The sequence below is a fragment of the Marmota flaviventris genome, chromosome 17 (assembly GCF_047511675.1).
Source record: "Marmota flaviventris isolate mMarFla1 chromosome 17, mMarFla1.hap1, whole genome shotgun sequence".
NCBI classification, from domain to species: domain Eukaryota; kingdom Metazoa; phylum Chordata; class Mammalia; order Rodentia; family Sciuridae; genus Marmota; species Marmota flaviventris.
In genome coordinates, this window is record NC_092514.1 from 27,578,252 (window position 1) to 27,600,298 (window position 22,047).

The following is a 22,047-nucleotide window of genomic DNA, read 5'->3' on the forward strand; positions in this document are numbered from 1 at the left end:
CCCTCAATTTAAATTATATCCCATAATATTCAGAAACCACTGCTTAATTCACTGTCTGCATATATCTGCTCTTTACAGACAATACATAATAGAACACTTTCCCCAATCAATAGGTTCTATATCATTTGTGATCTGCTGCAGAGCTGTTATTTTTACCTGCCTAACATCCATGGCACCTGAGTGTTCTTCAGGGAAGGAATTTCTTTCCTACTACTTGCCATTTTCATGGGATTGCCCTTTGAGGTGCCTTGTCTTTTTTTTTTTTTTTAACCAAAAGGTATGTTACCTAGAATTTTTTTTTTCCTAGTGCTGGATTTAAACCTAAACCTTGCACATGCTAGGCTAGTGCCATATTACTGTTACACCCCTGAACCCCCTAGAATTTGACTCTTGAACAAGAAAGCACAAGTACCAAAAAATGGGCACAATCATGATGGAATTTTGAAAAGACTATCCATTAATAGGAGAGAAAGGCTTGATATTTTTAGTTACAGGTGAACACAGTGTCTTTGTTTTACTTTATGTGGTGCTGAGGATAGAACCCAGTGCCTCATGCATGCTAGGTGAGCACTCTACTTCTGAGTCACAACTCCAGCCCCCCCCCCCAATAGGGGAAACTCTTACTAGAAGCCCAGAAATTGAGGGACACTTGAGAAAATTCAATATAGAGAAGTCACCATGAAATAGGGGGGCAAAAGGTGTATAGGAGGCAATTAGGATATGTGACCAAATATCCTGGGATACTTAACTATAGAAGAGGAAAATTGGCTATATTAGACATGATGATGCTAAAGGCAAATGTGGATGGCATGAAAGTAATGGAAATTTAATATTGATTAGAAAATATAGCTGGGCATAGTGACACACATCTGTAATCCCAGTGACTTGGGAGGCTGAGGCAGGAGGATTGCAAGTTCAAGGCCAGCCTCAGCAATTTATCGAGGCCCTAGGTAATTTAATGAGATCCTGTCTCAAAAAAGGGCTGGGGATGTACCTCAATGGTAAAGTGCCCCTGGGTTCAATCCCCAATATCCCCCTGCTCCAACAAATAGGTATACATATGAAAAAAAAGAGTGTGTATGAATGTGTGTGTGTGTATGTATTTTTTTGAGTGAGAAAAGTAATGGGTGAATAGAAAAAAATATGAGGCTATGAGAAGAGTAATGGAATCTTGGTGCAGGGCGGGGATAGCAGTGAATGTTAAGGAAGGTCAGAGTGCAGCATTAGACCAACTGGGGAGAAATGCAGTAGATTCTGAAATAAGGGGATCCAATGGGCCTGGATATTTAGGAGTATTAAAATCACTATTAAAAGATTGTAGAGGCAGTAGGATCTAACCATTGATTGATTGATTGATTGATTTTGGTGCTGGGGATCAAACCCAGGGCCTTGTGCATGCAAGGCAAGCACTCTACCAACTGAGCTATATCCCCAGGCCCAGGATCTAATTAATCATAGTATCAGCAAAGCAACCAGATATTTGAATATGGGATAGAAAATGGAGACCCAGATTTGGTAGCACAACAGTTATTGTGGAACAATAACAAAGATTGAGGAACAGAGGACTTTGGTTTGGGGATGGGAAAGGAGTCTGCCATCAGGTGATTAAGTGACCAAAGGATATTGGGGGATAATATTCTGAAGTCACCAAAGGATTGTTAAATGAGAGATAATAGGGGATATGTGAATGAGAAACAATAGGAGCAAATGTTTGGAATACACTAGGCCATATCTTGGGATTCAGTGGGAATCAATACTAAGGGATAGTAGAAGATCCAATATCCAAGTTTAAAAACTGGAAAAGAGGTGTATATTGAGGTACCTAAGAGCTGTGATTTGAGGAAATGGTGTCACCAATTGTTGGAGGAAATTATTTTAAACTGTGGCTATAAAGCACAGGCTGATGTTAGGGAAACAGCGGATGGCACACTTGTAGCATTGAAGTAAGATGTAGAGGGGCAAGATACCAAGGTACACAGTGATATGGGATTAGGGGAAATCAGAATTGGGAAATGACAAGGCTTTATTATTGGAAAACAGTTTATAAAAACCTAAGCTGGATGAAACGGGCAAATGCCAGAGCTTAATTGGGGGACTGAACTGGGCCAGAAGTGTCTTGATATGGAAGCAAGTGGGGACTAAATCCTGAGGAGTAATAGACCTGCTGTTAGGAGACAGCAAGATTGGATCCTGGCATGTTGGAGCAGACTAGGAAGTCTGAAGGGGTCCATTGTACAGTTGGAAATTAATGAAGAACTAAATACAGAGGAGACTGAAAAAGATTTATTCCATCAGAGGTGCCACGATTACAGATATTTCCGTAAAGAATATGCAGTGTTATAGTGCTGTATTTGGACATTTGACATTCATGAGCAAACAAAGAAAGCAAGTGGGTTAATAACCTGCCACGGTGGGTTCTGGTATTAGAATTTGGGGTCGGAGATGACAAACCCTCTGCAGGATTTCTTCAATGGATACATCCCCCAGCCCCTTCATCTTGGGTCTCATAGTTTGTGAAGGGCTACTGAATAGAGTGAAGCCACCCCAGAGTCTCCAAGTAGAGATTTCCCGTGAACCCCAGTTAGGGCCTCCAGTCTCATACAGTGGACCCAGCGAAATCGGCCTGCGTCCTGGGAAGTGTGCAGCTGCAGATCCCACGCAGTTCCGGATACGTCCTGAGCGTAGCTTTCTGGAACGACCCTCCTCTGGCTACAGGTCTTGGCTCCGCCTGGCAGCGACAACAAAGCCTGAGGCAGGAAAAGCGCACATTCCGGATCAGTCCGAACCCGGGAGGTGTGGCACCATACCTTGACAAATGCCCCTCACCTTGTCCAGGGTTCCAGCGGTACCCGCTGCTCACCCAGGTCCGCCAGCTCCCCGAGCTCTGAGTACTGACTGCGCCAGCTCTGAGGCACAGCTGGCTCCTGGGGGCCATGCAGCATCACAGGGCTCCGGCCCAATCTGGGCCAGGGCGCCAATCCTTCCCATGGGACCCTCTCTGGAAGGCCGTGGGCCCAGATCTGGCTCATCCCTTGAAGAACAGAAGGTTGGGCTCACCAAGCACAAAATGCTGGGCTCGCTGCGCAAGCCCCCACATCACAAAGTGGTAGGTTACAGCGACTTTATCCTAACTATAAACGGGGTTCAATTGCACCCCAGCATTCTAAACATTAGGAGCGGGCTGTGCCCCCGCCCCCTGTCTGCGGGTGCTATTGCACCGTTATTTCATTGCCAATGGCTACTTTGGACCTTCCTCCTCCTGATGGACAGTTAAACAAAGAGAGCGACAACAGAGATGAAAAGAAACAAGCATCGAAAGCTAGATGAAGGGGGTGCAGCTAGTCTCCACAACAAATTGCTGCGCCCTTCTTTCCCTTTCCCTCCCCCCTCCCCTCTGCGCCCACCCCTTCCCGCCCTATCGACTTAGGCAAGCTGTAAATGGATATAGGTGAAGATGCAGGAGGTGATGGAGAAAGCGATAGCCGCGTAAATAAAGATGGAGAGGTGCGGGAAATGATCGAGATAGCAGCCCTCGTCCAGTGGAGGCGCCTCTTCCTTGAGCTGGGGACGAGCGGCGGCCTTGGGGGGCTGCCCGGCGCGGATCCCCTGCGCCTTCCCGCCCGCACGCCGACCAGACTTCTTGCCCGCAGCGGACGCCGACTTGGGCGCGCTGGCAGCTGGAAGATCTTCTGGGGGAGGCTTATCAAACAGGCCTTCGGACTCAGGGTCGGAGTCGGTGGGCATCTGTTCGGTGCCCCAGGGTTTGCGCTGAAAGAGACCGTCAGCCATTGGCACTGGGCGCGGGCAGGTGGGGGTCTGCTGGATCCAGGCGATCAAATCCAAACCCGACAGTCAAGTCCCAACCGGGTCGAATGCAGTGGGCGGCGGCTGGGGCTGCAGCTGTATTTCTACTACCCAGAGTGGGGGCACAGGGGGCGGAGCCAGTGAGGTAGAGGGCCTCTGCAGGGTATGCTGGGCCTCTCAGCGGCGGCGCCACTTCCCTTGACTCCTCCCTCTGCCCCCTGCCTGTTGCAGAGGTTGGCTCTCCCAGTTCCATCTCCCCGGCCAGCGGCCAGAGGCTAGCAAGTCTCCACAAAGCCAGGTTTTGTCTCCCTGGCAACCACACAGACGACCAGCGTAGATGCATGCACTGGAAGCTAGCTGGGAACCCCTGGCGGGAAAAGAGAGCTTGGCGCGCAGGAAGGTGGAATGCAGACCCTCAGGCAACAGCTGCGTGCGGAGCTTCCCCAGGGTTTACCTCTCCTTCCTAAAACTATTGTTAGTATTAGTATTATTGACTAGGTACCAGGGGTTGAACCCAGGGGTGCTTACCACTGAGCAACATCCCCAGCCCTTTTTATTTTTTGAGACAGGGTGTCGCTAAGTTGTTAAGGCCTCCGTAAAGTTGCCAAGGCTGGCTTTGAATTTGCAATCCTCCTGCCTCAACCTCTGAAGGTGCTGGGATCATAGACGCGCACCACCGCCCAGCTAAAACAAATATTCATTGAAGAGTTGTATTATTATTATTATTATTTTTTTTTTTTTTTGATACATGAAAAGGAAATCTTGTAGAAAACTTAAAATTTAGAAAGCAATATAAAAAACACTTAACAATTTCAAGGTCCTGAAATTGCACCGTTAAAGAGTTGATGCCTTTCCCTCCCTCCTTCTTTCTCTACCCATCCACATTTGTATCTATACATTGTGTTGTTGTTGTTTTGTTTGTTTTGGCTTTTGTGCAAGAGGATGAACCCAGGACCTTGGGCATGCTGAGCATGATCCTCAACCCCTACATCCTGCTTTCTCTTTTTGCTATTGAACTACATATGGACTCCAGCGTTTGAGCATGAACCCAAATCCTTTCAAAGACCTCTTATCTGAGCCCATTTCTTTCCCACCCTCACCACCCCGCCCCCCCCCCAACTCAAGCCCCTCTCTGGCTTCCACTAGTACTGCCACAGTCATTGGGCATTACCATCTCCTGACACTTCTGTTGTGTCTGAATTCCAAGGCCGGGTTAGTGGAATGGAGAACTTGGTTTTATATGGGTCCCAGTGGGTCGGAGGGGTCCTTTTGCAGACCCTGGCAAATGCAACTCATGGGACTTTAACTGCCATCAGGGAACTTGTTACCTCACCCACTAGATCCTCCACCAGGACTCAGGTCCAGGATGCTGTTTTTCTCAGTCTTACAGTGTTGCCAAAGACTTCTCCCCCCACCCCTTTGGTACTGGGAATGGAACCCAATGATGCTTCTCCACTGAGCTACATCCCCAGTCTGTTTTTGTTTTTTATTTTCAGACAGGGTCTCTGTTAGGTGCAGGACAGGCTGAGTAAGTTGTCTGCAGAGCATGCCAAACAAAGTTAGCTGCAGGATGACCTGGCCACTCAAACCCTCTGTCTGGTTCTTTATCACCTGTTTGCTTCAAGCCCAAACGCCCAAGCCCCTGCTCAAGACTGAGCGCTTCCCCCCCCCCCCTTAAGGCTGAACACTCAACCCGCTGCCTTTCAAGGCCGAGCACTTAACCCCCTTGTGTGCCAACAAGGCAGCTTGCCGACCCAGAGACCCCATTAGATTTGGGCTATAAAAACTCCCTCCTGCAGGGCCCTTCTCTCTTGCTCTCTCTCTCTCTCTTGCTCTTGCTCTCTCTTTCTTCTTTCTCTCTCTCTCTCTCTGCCTCTGTTTCACTGCTGCAATAAAGATCTCTTGGTTGCTCCAAACGTTGTGGTCACTTTCCTTTCAGTCTCTAAATTGCTAAAGCTGGTATTGCCTTAGCCTCCTGAATCATTGGGATTAGAGGTGTGTGCCACTGGGCCAAGCTGCCAAGGATTTCTTGCATAGGCAGACACTACCAGGTAGTGGTAGGTATTCACTTAATTTGTTTTTGAATGAATGGCTCAGCCAAAGGATTGGCTCTTTGCAGCAGACTCGCATTCTCTTGCTAACAAAAGGAGACTTAAAACTCCAGCTACAAGACTGCAGAATATGGATTCTTTTAATCCCAGTCCACTAAAAACTGGTAGCTTCATAAAAGGTTTAGCATACACTTACCATATGACCCAGCAATTCCACTCCTAGGTTTCTACCTGAAAGAAACAAAAGCATATGATGACATAGAGACTAGTACAAGAATAGTCATAGCAGCATTACTGGTAATAGCCCCAAACTGGAAACAATCCAAATATCCATCAAATGGTGACTGGATAAAAAAATATATATATGGTTTATCTATGCAATTGAATATTATTCAGCAATAAATAGAAGTGAACTACTGATACATGCTAAATTTGTATGGACCTCAAAAACATTACACTAAGTAGAAAAAGCTAGATGTAAAAGACCACAGAGTATATGATCCTTTTATATTTAATGTCCAGAAAAGATACATTTATTGAGATAGAAAGCAGATTAGTGATCACCTGGGGCTGGAGTGGAAGAAATCATTAACTGCAGTTTCAAGGCAACTTTTTAGTGATAGAAATGTTCTAAAACTGGATTGCAGTGATGATTGCACACTTCTATACATTTTCTAAAATTAACTGACTTACATAAAGTAGGTGAATTTTGTTTGTTTGTTTGGTACTGGGGATCAGACCCATGCCCTCACATACATTACACAAGTACTCTAGCACTGAGCTACATCCCCAGTCCTTTTTATTTTATTTTGAGACAGGGTCTGCTAAATTGCTCAGGGCTGGCCTCAAACTTGTAATCCTCCAGTCTCAACCTCCTGAGTAGCTGGAGGTGTGTACCACTATCACAGGAAAGCAGGAAGCTGAAACTCCAAATCTTACTCGGTTCTTGTGTTTTGACAAAAGAAAATTTAAAGTCAGACACCAAAAGCCATGCAAGAGACGTTTAATATAAGTCACGGTAGAGTGTGGTGGGGCACTCCTGTAAATCACCTCAGCTTGGGAGGCTGAGACAGGAGGATAGTGAGTTCAAAGCCAGCAAGGTGCTAAGCAACTCAGCGAGACCCCGTCTCTAAACAAAATACAAAATAGGGATGGGGATATGGCTCAATGGTTGAGTGCCCCTGAGTTCAATCCCCAGTATCTCCCCCACCTCCCCCCAAAAATTAATTAATTAAAAGTGCTGGGGATGCAGTTCAGTAGTAGAGTGCCCTGGGTTTGACCCCAAGTAATGCCAAGGCAGAGGGAAAAAGAGTTAAGATGGTAAATTGTATTTTATGTATATTTTGCCACAAAGTTGTAAAGAACCATAGAGATATATTTTGTTCTCCCCAAACTATAAAAACGGTCTATTTCAAAGGTCTTGTAAATCAAGACCTTTGTTGACTGGGATTGTAGCTCGGTGGCAGAATGCTTGCCTCACATTCCTGAGGGCTTAGGTTGGATCCTCAGCACCACATAAAAATAGATAGATAGATAGATAAACAAACAAATAAATAAATAAATAAAAATTGTCTTACTCTGCCTCATCTCTCCATTCACTGCCTGCAAATGACCATGAGCTCCATAACCCTAGGAACTAAGTGGTCCTTATTTGTAGCTATATCCACATGGCCTGCCACATTGCAACATTCAATAAACGTTATTTAATGAAGGGACTTGGGGCCTGGTTCCAAACTCTGTTGCAACCACACTTCTATAATATAATAGGTTGTTCTTTTTTTTTTTTTTCTTTTATTTTTTTGTATCAGGGATTGAACCCAAGGGTGCTTAACCCCTGAGCCACATCCCCAGCCCTTTTTATTTTTATTTTGAGACAAGGTCTCACTAAGCTGCTTAGAGCCATGCTAAAAACTGAGGCTGGCTTTGAACCTGCAATCCTCCTGCCTCAGCCTCCCAAGTCGCTGGGATTACAGGGATTTGCCACCACACCAAGCGATGGGTTGTTCTGATTAGTTATGAGACCAGCTAAGTCACCAGTCCAAGTAAAAGGGCTTGGGATTTGTGTCAGTAGTGACTGGTCTAACTATCCCCAAGGATCCTCTCCTTCAAACAGGACTTATAAAGTATTTTTCTATCTTTCAACACAAACACACTCTCAAAATGTTTGGTTGAGAAAAGAATTACACTATAGCCTGCACTGTGCAATAAGAGCTGGTAGATAGATGAGGAGGTACATAGAACCTTCCTGACTTGATCCAAACTCAGTGATGGAAGTGTCTGTGCTGATGTCCAAGAGGGGAGTCAGACCAGGGACCTAGAACAAGTTCTGTGTGACCTTGGGCCAATTCCTTCTCTCCAATGGGTCTCAGTTTCCCACTTAACAAGTGAAGAAATGTCAATACTTTGCAGGTGGGGTACAATCAGTCCATTTCTCATTCTGAAGGAAACGGAAACCAGCTGTGAGGGAAGCAAACAAGACAGACTGTCATGAGAATATTCATGTCCTTTTATATAATCATCCCATCCCTTAATATTGATTTTGATGCAATGATCTAAAAGAAAGAAAAGCTGTCTGCAAGAGGATGCATATTGCAGTACTGTTCATCATGGCAAAAAAAAAAAAAAAAGGAAGCAAACTCATTGTCGGAACAAGAGGAGAATAGTTAATTAGATGATGCTGCAGCCAGGGCTGGGGTGTAATATGGTTTCCATCCTGAGATCTGGAAAAACAAAACAAAACTGTGGCTACTGCATGAGTCATCCAGTCATCAGAGATGAGTATCCTGAAAACTCATATGTGGCTTGAGGGATTCTTGTGATAATCCAAATTAAAGTCAAAAAGAAAATTAATCTACATTGAAATCATCCAAACACAAGATTTAAAAGGACAATAAAAAGAAAATAATGCTCCTGCAGAGAAAGACTGGGATGGAAAGAGTAAAGATGGTAATTTTTACCTTATTTGGATGTTGAATTCATAGGTAACCTCTTTCTCATTTTTCTAGATCTTGTGTACCATTGATGTGTGTGTGTGTGTGTGTGTGCGCGTTGTACAGTAAAATCAATTAATAGGTGAACCCTGTGATATTCTGGTTGGTGGCCACAAGACTAAGGTCCTTACCCAACTGTCTGGATGGCCCCATATTGCTTAGCAACCACCTGCTGAACAGCAGTTGCTAGGAAACCAGGAACAGAGCTGGTCTCCTGAATAATAGTCCAGCATAAATACCAGTGCCAGCCTCTTGCCCTCAAGTTCTCTCTGGCAGTGTCTCTCTCCAGCTCCCCTCCTCTGGGTTCCTACCTTCCTGGAGCTAACCTGCCGGTTGCACTCAGTAGAACCCCATGATTGTAGAGTCCACCAGAGCACAGGTGATGACTGTTTCCATAGGACCCTATTATTTCCCCCGCTCCAGAATTAGGGCCTAGACCAGAGTATATACACAACTCTAAGTTTAACTTTGTAGTTAACCCATCATTGGAGTAAGTATTACCCACAGACTCCAGAAGGCCCTTGACCCTGGGAACCTCTTCTCTGCCTGCTTTTTCCTGCAAAAAAAAAAAGCATGGACCTCAGTATGGGCTTCCACAACCCCAGCAGGTGTCTGACTCAACAGAAGCATGAAATCCACAACTCTTGAATGAGTTCTTTGACAGGGTCATGTGGACATCTCCATGTTTCAAGTAGCCCACCTTGAAAAGAAAATTAATCTACATTGAGTTCATCTAAACCCAACAATCCTGAAACACCCTCCAACTTCCCACTATGGTTAAAAATGATCTTGCACTTGTTCCTGTCATCTCTACCACTTTGCTATACCATCACCTTCATCCTGAGGAAGTCATTTTCCGACTCTACCTAATACCCACTGACTGCTCTATTTAAAAAAGAAAGAAAAAAGAAGCGAGGAAGATGGACCAGGATAAGCTGATAACAATATGAAATGCAGCCAGAAAGCCTCCCAGACAGGCCCTCCTGGGAATAGCGGTGGCCCTCTTCTTCTAAATGGGACCTTGATGTGAGTGAATGAACTCACCCTGAGATCAGCCATGGACTGGTTTCTTGACTCATAGAGGTCTCCCTGGAATGTGTCTTGGGTCCATCATTGGGGTCTAAGTTGCTTTTTTCTGACCTACTGATTGGTCAAAATTGTCAGAGGTGTCTTCAAAGTACATAACCTGAGATTCTGAAGGATCATACGTGTCTCTTGAGAACCAACAAATCGGAAGAGAGCCAGGGGAAGGGCAGACACTCTCTTCTAAGTGGGACGATGGCAAAGAGCTAACCTGCTGGTTGCACTCAGTTACTAAGAACTCCTGGGTCAAGGGCATTTAATATGCAAGGGGGAAAGGTTTCAAAGATGCAATATATTGTATTTGCCAAAGATGGTTGCTCCAATACATATGTCACATATTCTTCTTGCAAAGTGACTGACCTACCAACCACTGAGAAGTGGGGGGTTAAGTTCCTCCCCTTGGATCTGGACTGGGGGCATGATTGCTCTATTAGAGTATGGTAGAAAGGATGCAATGTGGCTTCTAAGGCTTAATCATAAAAGGGTGCAGCTTCTGCCTGACTCTCTTGGAATGCTCACCCTTGGAACCCAACCACCATGTTGTAAGGGAACTGTGCAGGTGTTCCAGCCAGTAGCCCAGCTAACATCTCAACTCACAGCAAGCATCAGCCACCAGTCATGTGAATGAGCAGCCTCTAGATGACTCAGGCCCCCAGCTTTTGAGTTTCTTCATCTAATTTGAGTGGAACTAAGACAAGTTCCCATTTTGCAGTGTCTGTGTGGAATCTTGTCATTGTTTAAGCCACTAAAGTTTAGGATGCTTTGTTATACAGCCATAATAACTGGAACAGTGGATAACTAGAAATCGAGTGTAGCTACATGAGAAACTAGGCAAGAGACTTAGTTGGAAATCAAGAAGTGACACTATGTACTGAGGTTTGTCCCCACCATAACTCACATTGAGGCTTAATTCCCCCCACTGAAATGTTGAGGTGGTAGGGACTTTCAGGGGGAGACTTCCAAGGTCATGGGATACCACCTTCTGAAGGGATTAATGCCTGTCTCTTGGGAGTGTGGTAGATCTCAAAGGACTGGATTATTTTCTGAGAGAGCAAGTTATTGTAACCATCTAGCCCCCTTCATTCCCTTTCTCTTTCTCATGCTATTGACCTCTCACACTTGCTCCCATCATGATATGGTTCACCACATTGTGACACAGTAGAGGCCCTCTCCAAGGGCAATTGCCCATCTACTCTTCAGAAGTATGAGCCACAAGAAATCTCTTTTCTTTATAAAGTTCCCAGCCTTGGGTATTTTGTTATAGCAATAGAAAAGGGACAAAGGGCTGTGGTGCACACCTGTAACCCCAACAGCTTAGGAGGCTGAGGCAGAAGGATTGCAAGTTTGAGAGCAGCTTCCTCAAGCTAACGAGACTTGTGTCAAAATAAAAAATAGAAAAGGGGCTGGGGATGTGGCTCAGTAGTTAAGTGCCCCTAGGTTCAATCCCTACCTCCATAAAAAAAAAAAAAGAAAAGAAAATGGGAAGAACCAACCTGAGCCCTTAGATAGTTGTTCAGTATGATCATCCTAGTGGCAGGACGAAATCTTCCAGTGCAATTGGGGTTCTTATTTTTTTTTAATATTTATTTTTTAGTTTTCGGCGGACACAACATCTTTGTTTGTATGTGGTGCTGAGGATCAAACCCGGGCCGCACGCATGCCAGGCGAGCGCGCTACCGCTTGAGCCACATCCCCAGCCCCAGTTGGGGTTCTTCTATCCTTGGTAAACCAACATCTTGCTCCCAGGAAATCTTGTGGATTCACAGTTGTATACACATGTCAAACATCAAATCCACCATGCGGCCTGCGCATTGGTTTCATTAATGAGGTTCTTGGCATAAAAGTTAGCTAGCAGAGATCGAAATAAACACACAGACTCAGTTACCTTTTTCTATGACCAGGTCCGAGACGGCTCCCCTCTCTGGCTCCAACCTCGAACCACCCGTAGGGCAGCAAGGATTACTCAGGGCTAGCAGGAGAGAGAGAGAGAGCACGCCAGGGAGTAGCCTTTTATTGGGGAAAAAGAAATTCAGGGGAGAATTCCATCCAATGAAGGTTGAGGGGGGCGCCGCACTCCAAGGTCAGGGTCAGTGATTGGGCCCCCGGGGTCAGTGGTCAGTAACACCCCCACACAGACGGGTTCTCTCATCAGGAGAGGGCCGGTAAAATTCCGACACAGCCAGAAGCCTCAGGCCCAAACCGGGAGTCACCCAGTCACGCGTGAGAATGGCTCTCCACAATCAAATATATTGTATGTCAATTGTACCTTAATAAAGCTGGACATGTGCTTTTGATTCTCCTCTTGGGTAAGCAGGGAGGAGTAGAATGGCTTAGGTTATAATCCTGGCACCATGAGAGTCTAATGAAGAATGGTGCCTGTGTGTGTGTGTGTGTGTGTGTGTGTGTGTGTGTGTGTGTGTGTCCCAATGGGAGGATGTCAACCTTCAATAAAGCCCTGCACTCTTTACAGCACAGGGCCTCACTCTGCTGTCTAATTTGTGGCTGATTTTCCTGAATCCAGAGACTGACTGGTTCAGCCCCTAAAGAGACTCAACATTCATGAAGCCTTCTGCAGGATTAGGGGAGCCACAGTGCTGGTAAGGATGGGAGAGGTCTAGGGGCCTAACTCCTGGCTGCTCCTAATCCAGACTTTGAACAAATCCTGCTACCTTTGGCATCTCTGTGCCCATGTGGGATAGACCCCTCACTTCCAGGTCCTGATCTTTCCTGGGTCCTGCAGTGCAAATTGTTAAGTGCCCCTAGGTTTCTTTTGAAACTCTGCAGGCTCAGGCTTAGCTTTCCCTGTTCTGCCACAGCAGAGCTTATATTTGCTTACCATCTTCCAATATTTGTACTGACATTCTTCATTTCTTGTATTTTTCCCTAGTTCTCATTACTCTGGGACTGTACTTGTTTTATTCCTTTATGGATATTTTAGTGGGATTTCGGGAGGGAACAGGGATAACTAAGTATATAGAATCCACATCCAGGGCTATCAAGATACGTACAGGGACCACTACCGTGGGGTCTTATGGTTGGGGGAAAAAATGGGGCCCAATTCCAAATATAACAAGGAAAATTATATATATTCATAACTAGAAGCACTGCTGGTTACCATGATATAAATTATGTATATATATTCATTTATTCAATGACTTGTTGAGTATCATCATATGCCGGGGACTCCCCTAAGGCATGTGAAATGCGTCAGTGATTTATACATTTATACATCAGTGGAAGTGTGTGCTTCGCATGGAAATAGAGCTCTGAGTTTGAAAATGGAAATAATTAGGGTAGAGTAGAGAGAATCAAGAGTATGGGGGTGGAATATATTAGAGAGGGTATGCCTGATTGAGAACGCAAGATTCAAGTCAAACTTAAAGGAGGTGAGGGAGTTGGTCTTGTGGCTATGGAGGAAAGAACGTTCCAGGCAGAGAAAATAGTAGAAAAGATGGAAGCGTGTCTGTTAAGGAGACCCCGTGGCAGGAGCAGATGGAGAGGGGGTTAGAGAAATTGGGAGGCAAGGGTAGATCTTTTACATTTAACCCTATTTTATAAATCAAACAAAAACCCTGTGTGTGAGGGTATGTATATTTAAGAAATGACATGACTCTTGGTAAATTGGAAAGACAGACTTTATTTAGGATTTAATGGGGTTTTATAGTAGGGTAGAAAAATTGGGTCCAACTTTCATGTATAGCCAAGGAACAGAGTGGGACTTGTATGAACTGGGGTAGGTCGTTGGATGGAAAATTATCAAAAAGGTAGGTGCCATGTTTGAATTTTTCCCTCCAAAGAGGGAACTAACTATTTGCTGGGAACTAATCCCCAAAGCAATAGTGTTGAGAGGTAACTGGGCCATGAGCACTGGGTCATTACTTTGGCGTTATCGGCTCAGTGGCTTTTTTGTACTCTCCATCAGAAGAATCAGACAAAGGCACAACGGTGACAGGGACAAGACTCTACTGGGAATTCTAGCTGGAGCAGAGGGGAAATAGCATTGACCATAAAGTGACAGTCTGGCTCCCTGGACAAAGGAGAGAGCCTGTTTTATTCATGCGAAAGTGTTGCTTGTAGGGATGAGCTAGGGTCTAGGAATTTTGATTGGCTTTGGGCACATTTTCTAAGGTGTTTTCTTTGTGGAAGGGTGTTCAGTCTGAAGCCAAATGTCACAGCTCTTCCTGTATATTCATCTTTGCCTTGGGATAAGGATGAGTCTGCAGCTATTAAGGAAACACAGGTGGGGAGTGGAAGAAAACACAAACCATGCAAATAACAGATTAAGGGTCCAGAGAATTGGCTGTTTCAGTGATCCCTCAACAGTATTACTCTTTATGTTGTTTGTCCTTGCAGAGTCAAGGTGCAAGCATCTGGTTTTATGATGCACCTGATTTCTGGAGCAGTAAGACGAGTGAGAGAGTGAGGAGCTAGGGAAAGGCACACGCCACTCTCTCATCAGCTAACAAGCTAAGAAAGCATTTGCCCTTTTTGGGTGGGGGATGCCTATATCTCATTCACTCCTTGGGTGTTTTACTCCTTTAACCTTAAGGGATGCTTCTTTTCATGGGAGTGAGGTCCCTACAGATAATTGTTGTGGATAAGTTATCAAGGGGGTAGTTTCTTGATAGAAAGATGAGTTCAGGAACAGGGTGCCATGGTACACACTTGTAATCCCAGTGGCTCAGGAGGCTGAGGCAGGAGGATCCCGAGTTCAAAGCCAGCCTTAGCAACTTAGCGAGGCCCTAGCACCTTGTTAAGACCCTGTCTCTAAATAAAATACAAAAAGGTGTTATGTGGCTCAGTGGTTAAGTGCCCCTTGGTTCAATCCCAGTACCAAAAAAAGAAAAAAAGAAAGATGAGTTCAGGCCCCCTTCTTCCCTCTTTGGAGCACTCTCTCCCTATGTGATGCCTTCCATCATTGAATGGTGGAGCAAAAAAACCCTCACCAGATACAGCTCCTCAGTCTCACACTTCTCAGCTTCTAGATCTGAAATAAATAAGAAAAAAATTTTTTTTATGAATCACCTAGTCTGTGGTATTCTATTATAGCAGCACAAAATGGCCTAATGAAACAGAGAGCTCCTGAATTTCCTCATGATGAGAATAAAAACCTCCTCATGCTGATGACAGAGGCCAAGGAAAGTAAAACTGTGTTATATTCTGTAGCTAAGCATAGTCTAGCTCAATCTATATATGTATATCACCTAGCTTTTGCTTCTACAAATTATAACCTCTTCTGTGACATCAGTGGAGAAGCAATCTAGCTGCTTCTCCCCAGTTTCATAAAATTGCATAAAGTTCATTTCACCTTTTGGCACTATTTCTTATGTGGGCAGGTGGGTGAATCAGGCCAGCTGGGATCTAGGCAGTGTCCCTGGGCGAGGCTGCCTGGTCAGTCCAGTCCAGTGGGTCTTTGCTGAACTGACCTAACAAGATTCTTGCTGAAGGCAGGCTAGGGTGATTAGCTATCACCTGGGGGATGAATAATCTTATCAGATATTCAGGATGAACAGATATTGAGAGTGTGGCATTCTGGCTACACTGATTTAGCAGAGTTCTTGGTGAAATCAGACAAGGCAAAGGACACAGAAGTCATAAAGTGTAGGCATCATCTGAAAGAGGATTCAGAGGAGTCTGACCAAAGTTTGGTCAAGAAGAGATTGTCAGTGTGAATATAAAAGGATATGAAGATTGGAAATAGAGGTGGGCACAGTGGTGCATGCCTGTAATCCCAGAGGCTTAGGAGGCTGAGGTAGGAGAATCAAGAGTTCAAAGTCAGCCTCAGCAAAGGCGAGGTGCTAAGCAACTCAGTGAGACCCTGTCTCTAAATAAAATACAAAATAGGGCTGGGGATGTGGCTCAGTGGTTGAGTGCTCCTGAGTTCAATCCCGTGTACCTGCCCCCACCCCCCCAAAAAAGATTGGAAATGGGTATGGAAGGAGACATATAGAGATTGTTGTTACAGAGCTGGGGCCTTTCGGGAAACTGAGGCAGCACAAAGACACTTCCCTCCCAAACCTGATTCTTATGATCAAGTCAGAAAGATTTCAGACATGTTGTTCAAAGTAACAGGCATGAGTCTATCGAAGGGATAGAAAAGGGAAAGGAGGACACTTTCAAGGGAGAAAATGGGTCCTCTCAGAGGAGAGGGACCGTCTACTTCTCCTGCACTCCAGTTTTATTGGGGTCCCAGAGAAGTTTCCAGAGAGTCCTGCCCACGTCCACCTCTTGACTTTTGACTGACAAAAGGATGACATCAGACTTTCAAGTTCCCACTGCCATGACAACTCTGACCCGGGGCCCCTGCTCACTGGTTCTAATTGAATTCATAACCATAAATTCTTACAGATTTTATGGTTAGGAGGAATTATCCTTATCTCCCTGAGTTTCAGGAACTGGTTCATGAAAAAAGTCACAAAAGTTCCCCCTTTAGAGTAACTTGCATTCTTCTTCTTGACATTATTTTGGGCCTGCATTTCTCCTGCAGATAACAGGTAGTTTACTGAAGAATGTGACACAGCATGTCCACTTAGGCAAGGTAGGGCTGCAGTTCAATTGCTTCTTGGAAAAGAAAGCATGAGAGGGTCAGCACAGTGGGCCCATTTTATAGAATTATTGTCTTAATCTTGTGTTCCCACTATTTGCACCTATGTCCCCTAACATAGTTATCAAAACTCTTGTATTTGTAAGGTCCAAACCCACAGCAGTACTCCAAATAGCAAGGATGTCTGTGAGCAAAGGTCTGACCTAAATGTCACCCCCTCAGGAAGATCCTCTCATCCTAATTAGAGTGGTACATACAACCACTGAAACCAGAGTTTAGAGATGAGACTATATCCCCTGCCTCACCAACTCCCTTTGAGTTCTTGTCTTGCAAATTTTGAAGAATAAAATGCATGGACAATCATGGAAGGGAAGAGTAAATGGAGCAGATTTATTTAAGCAAGAAGAGACAGAACTCCCGCCCTGTGGGAGGGGGCCTAAGAGCAGAAAAACCCATTTTGGTGTGCCAGTTTAGGAGTTTATATATGGTTCTGGGCAGAGGAGCAAAAACTGTTAAACAGGCATGGAGAAGGTATCAGGGCGATCATTGTTCTTTCCATTCAGTTCACCCCCACCTTCCCTCCAATAACTTCATCTGGGTTCATCCCGACCTTCCTTTTTCTACCTCTGGGACAAAGGAGTTGGCTGGAGGTATTCCCACAGGGGAGCTTCAAAGCCTTTTACACTTACTTGAATTAGGCCTTGATGGCGCTCATTAATATGTCTACCAGTTAGCCTCCAGTTGTGGTAGAATGGAGGCTAACTGGTAGACATTTTAACTGCCTGGTCATTTTACCCCCTCATTCACCACCTCTATCTTCCTCCTCAATTTTTTTCCCTTTCCCTTTTCTTTTTCTTTTTCCTTTGGCAGCACTGGGGACTGAATCCAGGGCTCTGTGCATGCTAGGCAAGTGCTTTACCACTCCACCACTGAGCAACACCCTTACCCCTACCAATTTTATTTTCTTAAAGCACCTCCCAGTGTCTGAAATGATCTTATCTATTTGTTTATTTACTATTTCTTATCTCCTTGACATTAAGAATGTACATTGCTAGAGGGCAGATACTTTGGCTTTGCCTGCTCACTGGCACCTAGAGCAGCCCCAGGCACAAGGGAGCTAGGTTCGTTTGCCCAATGATTGTTCTCTGAATGAGTAACTGTATAGGAACTTCACATCCATTAGCCCTCATAATCAAACAACCCTTTCACTCAAGTACGGAAAATTGAGGTTCAGAGAGGTTTATACCATTCCAGGATCACACAACTAGAGGACAGCAGAGCCGGGATCTGATTCCCAATTCTCTATCTGTTCCTTAAAATCCCAGTTGTCACTCTTAGAACTGGGATCCAAAGCAGACGTGCATCTCTCTCCCACTCACACACACTTGTTTGCTTCTGGCTTTTCTCCTACTCCTCCACTGGCCCCACTTCGGAGCTGGCTGCCATGGAAACAGCTCCCGATTTGGGTGGGAGTAGTTTCTGCTGCGTCAGACAACAAAAGTTCCAGACAGGCGGAGGGAGGAGAAAGGAAGGGGGCTTCTCGGAAGGGGGCGGGGCTGGGTGGCCTGGGGCAGGGGTGGAGCCGCAGCTGCGGTGCCCCTCCTCGCACTCCACCCTCCCCTTCTTCTCATTTCTGTGCACAGGGGTGTGTCCCGAGCGCGGTCCACTGCGAGCTAAAGCAGACCCCATCCCCAAGGCGCGCGCAAGAAAACCACCCTGCGTTCCCGAACTGGTCTACCAAGCCTGCTGCCCCAGTTTTCCCCAGATTTCCTCCTCAGAGGTCGGGGCGAGCCTCCCGCGTCCGCCACGAGACGTCCTCGCCTTCCCTACATAGGCATCTGGGTGGTCGCCCCAGGAGGTCGGGGCTGGATCTGATCCGAGAGGACGCGGGAGGGCCCAGCGACCTGAACGCTTCTCTGGACGGGGGTACCACCTCGTCCGCGGCGGTGCCCTCGACCTCCATTTGAGTCTTTAAATTCAAACATTCAGGTCTCCGAGACTTCTATACAAAATAGGGCTGGGGATGTGGCTCAGTGGTTGAGTGGGGCAGGCTTGGAGGGATGGGTGGGAATGAAAATAGGTGAGACGCGTCATCTGGTGATTTGGGGGAGCATTCTCTAGTACTTGTCTAGATATCGGTCTCTGGACCTGTTTGTTCCTCATCTCTTCTTCCAGTGAGTAAAGATAAACTGATGACCGATAAATGCAATCACCGGAATACGGAGGAGAGCATTTTGTACCAGAATATCTTTTCTAACTTTACTGGGAGTCTGTTGCTGAATCCTACTTTGTGCGCTCAATTGTGGTGTCATTTGAGGAGCTATCCCTACCTAGAATTTGTTGGTCCACCTGGAAGAGAATGTTCTTCCTTTGGGGAATGGTTGTTCCCGAGCCATGGGGGTTGCCTCATCCTCTCTGGCCCCTTGGATGGATGGATGGGCTTAGGGTAGTGGGCTTGGGGAGTCTGGAAAGTAGAGACCTCCTTGCCCCTCTCCCTCAGCCTAGGAGTCTCTTCGTCGTTTTCCGTTATTGCACTGTCTGCAAATCCATGGGTAGGCTCCAGGTCTTCCTGCAGAGCCAAATTTGGGTAGCCGCCCTCCGAAGAGGGTCTCCTGGGGAGAGTCGATGCTTTGGCCTGCTTGGACTGGAGCCCTGTAAATGCTGCATCGCCCAGAAGAGGAGCCAGCTGTGCCTCAGAGTTGAGGCGGGTCGAGGGAGGACACCAGCGCTCAGCAGATGTCCGGACGTCTGTTGGGTTATATTGTTTCGCACCCAGGGGCTCTGGCTGACCTGGACTTTGGGAGTTTTGTTTTTTGCTTTATTTTGCCTAAGGCTTTGTCGCTACTGCAGAGCTTGGAAGACACTCCTAAGCCTAAGGAACCGTCCTCTTTGGAGTCCCCCGCCGCACTTGTCCTGAACGAGGAGATTCCCCGGCTGCAGATCTTCCTGGACACAGGCCTAGAACTCGCTTGCTGAGTAGTCTTTGGGTACTGTGGTGGCAAGCTTTTACAGGCATGGGAAGGATATTGAAATCTAAGAGACCTATTCAGTATTAAAATTGTTAAGGTGAAAAGTTATGGAGTGAATGGCTCAAACATGCTCAAAGGGAGAAAGGCAGGCCTAATGGAAAAAACTAGTAGGTGGGTGGGAGGAATGGGGGGAAGGGATGACTTATACAACTTTTTAAAGTGTATCGCTGCTTGAAAATCCATTCATTGCTTGCCTGTAGCAAACTTGGACTAGCACATGCGCTGTAATAGATGCTAATGGTGCACTATGTATATTCTTGTTTGGCCAAGGAAGTAGTGAGGATGCAATCTTTGGATTTGCTTATGCGGGGGAGGGGGATATTACTAGCCAGTCACTCCATTGTGCTGGGGGAATCCTTAATGAATGCATGTGATACTGCTCCAGTTAGAGGCCAGAGGCTTTGTGAATGTTGCTGTTTATATCCATATGGTGTAGAAATGGTCCTCTGGGGGAATAAGCAATAAAGCTTTGGTTCCCTGTGCATTGATCAGCTGAGCCCTTTTGCACTCCTAAAGGCTGAGCCTTTGAGTAAAGGAAGGAATTCCTTCCCTGGTTGTAGTGGCACCCCCCTCCTCCACAGAAAATCTTAATGAAGCTTCTCCAGAAAGCTTCACCATAATTGATCTCAGGACTATCAGCAAAAGGATCTCTGCAAAAGAGTTCAACTGTAGTTTTAAGCTTCTCATTTCCTGTTGCTCTATCTTAAAATTAATAAATTTGGCCAGGGGCCTGAAAGAGATTAGCATTCCAGGTGCTGAATGCCCTTTTACTAGTTTTTCCACAAATATTTATGGACTTTCTAGTATAGTAACAATATACATATTAGTTTGTAAAAGATTTCAAGTGGGAAGTGTGTTTGCAAACGCTGAGTGTGATAAGGAAGACAGATTTTTTAATGAGGCCTCTTGGGCCAGAGGCCTTAGGGCCTGGAGCTTCACAGAGATGTTTACATTTCAAAGAGAAGAGAAGATGTTACTAATTGGGCTCCTTGGTAACTGGCAGGAGGAGAGAAGAAAGGGGAGAAGAAGCTCTCCCTTGTCATTCTGACTGTCCTTGAAGGGTTAATTTGCCTAGAACAGTGAAAGAAAGAGCTGCTTTTGTGTGAACTTCCGCATACTGTGAACTTCTGAGCCCCTCCCCTTACACACTGGGTATAAAGTTCTGAAACTGCCTGAACTCAGGGTTCAGGGGGATTGATTGATTGCAGTGAAAACTTTCCCTTCTGAACCTGGTTGCAATCAAATAAGCCTGCTTCCTGTTTCTTTTTGTTTTCTTTTTTTTTTTTAATATATTTTTTTAGTTGTCAATAGATCTTTTTTTTTTTTTTTAATTTATTTATATGTGGTGCTGAGAATCATGTGCCTCACACATGCTAGGCAAGCGCTCCGCCACTGAGCCCCAGCCCCAGCCCTGCTTCCTGATTTCCTATCTGGTGTCCTGACTAGTCTGTCCCTACAACATGGTCATACTGTGACTTTCAAGGAACTGCCTCTTCTCAAGGGGACAAGGTACCTCTTGGACCAAAGGCAACAGGGAAAATCTAGGGCAACGAAGGGGCTGGCCTTTCAGGACCGGCTCTGCTTTTTAATGAATGACCCATCAGTATTTGGGCTCATCCTTTCTTGCGACATTCCTGCTTCTTTTCTCCTAATAATAGGCCTTCTCCTGCCTTCCCTTGTCTTGCCCTGAGAGCTTGGCACCTCCCTGTACTGTTCCTCTGTATTGTCTCCTAGTAATCAGTCTAAAGTCTAACATCTTCCATATATTCCTCAATTGTAGTGCCCTGTCTACTCAATATGCTGCTTTGCCATTTGCTCACTGAGGAATGCAGTTCAGAATAGGGTTGGGGCAGGGGAGTTCATACCCTATAGTATCTGTTGGGCCCCATTTGAACCTTAGATTGACAGGGGCTGATAGACACAAATTTAATGTTCTAATAAGTAGTATATATGAAAAATGACACCCCCCCCCCCCCCAAATAGTGAGACCTGGGAAAAGAGGAGTGAGAAGGAAAGCCATACATTGAGAGCATTGATCCTTTCCCAATTCATTCATTCCTGGTGATAAAACAAACCCTGGGGAAGAGGTGTCCATCAAACCTAGAAAGGCAGTCTCTGGGAAGAGGACAAAGCATTAATCCTTTTCAGATACCAACCACTGACCCCAGGGCCTCCATCAGGTGTAGTAAGATAAGTCCCAGAGACTGACTGCTGACCCTAGACTCCCTCCCTTTTTGCCCAATAAAAGAGATCCCAAATTCCTGAGTGCCCAAGCTGACATACTCATTAATTAATTCACCTCTCAGTATAACCTACATAAGCCCAGTCCCTTCCTTTGTTCTGGGGCTCATTTTCCACCAGGAAAGTGGGTCCATTCCTGTAGGTGTAGTCCCGTTCCTGAATAAAGGCTGACATGATCTGTGAAGTTTGCATCCATCCTAGACTCTTTGTTCTAACAATAAGGAGCTGAATATATTGTATTAGTAGGAACACAATAATGATTTTTTTAAAAGTATTAATCATTTCATTATCATAGTGACAAGAAA

The 22,047-nt window shown here is 45.6% G+C and overlaps 2 protein-coding genes across 1 annotated transcript; one reads left to right on the forward strand and one right to left on the reverse strand.

Moving 5' to 3' along the window:
• The window catches only part of Mis12 (MIS12 kinetochore complex component), a 167,863-nt gene that overhangs the window by 6,762 nt on the left and 139,054 nt on the right, over positions 1-22,047 (forward strand).
• On the reverse strand, positions 2,262-3,913 carry LOC114081063 (uncharacterized). The gene is made up of 2 exons (XM_027922651.3): positions 2,827-3,913; positions 2,262-2,747 (listed from the first exon to the last, which is right to left on the reverse strand). The coding sequence occupies exon 1, from the start codon at positions 3,787-3,789 to the stop codon at positions 3,424-3,426; it is 366 nt and encodes a 121-aa protein (XP_027778452.2). The 5' UTR covers positions 3,790-3,913; the 3' UTR covers positions 2,262-2,747; positions 2,827-3,423.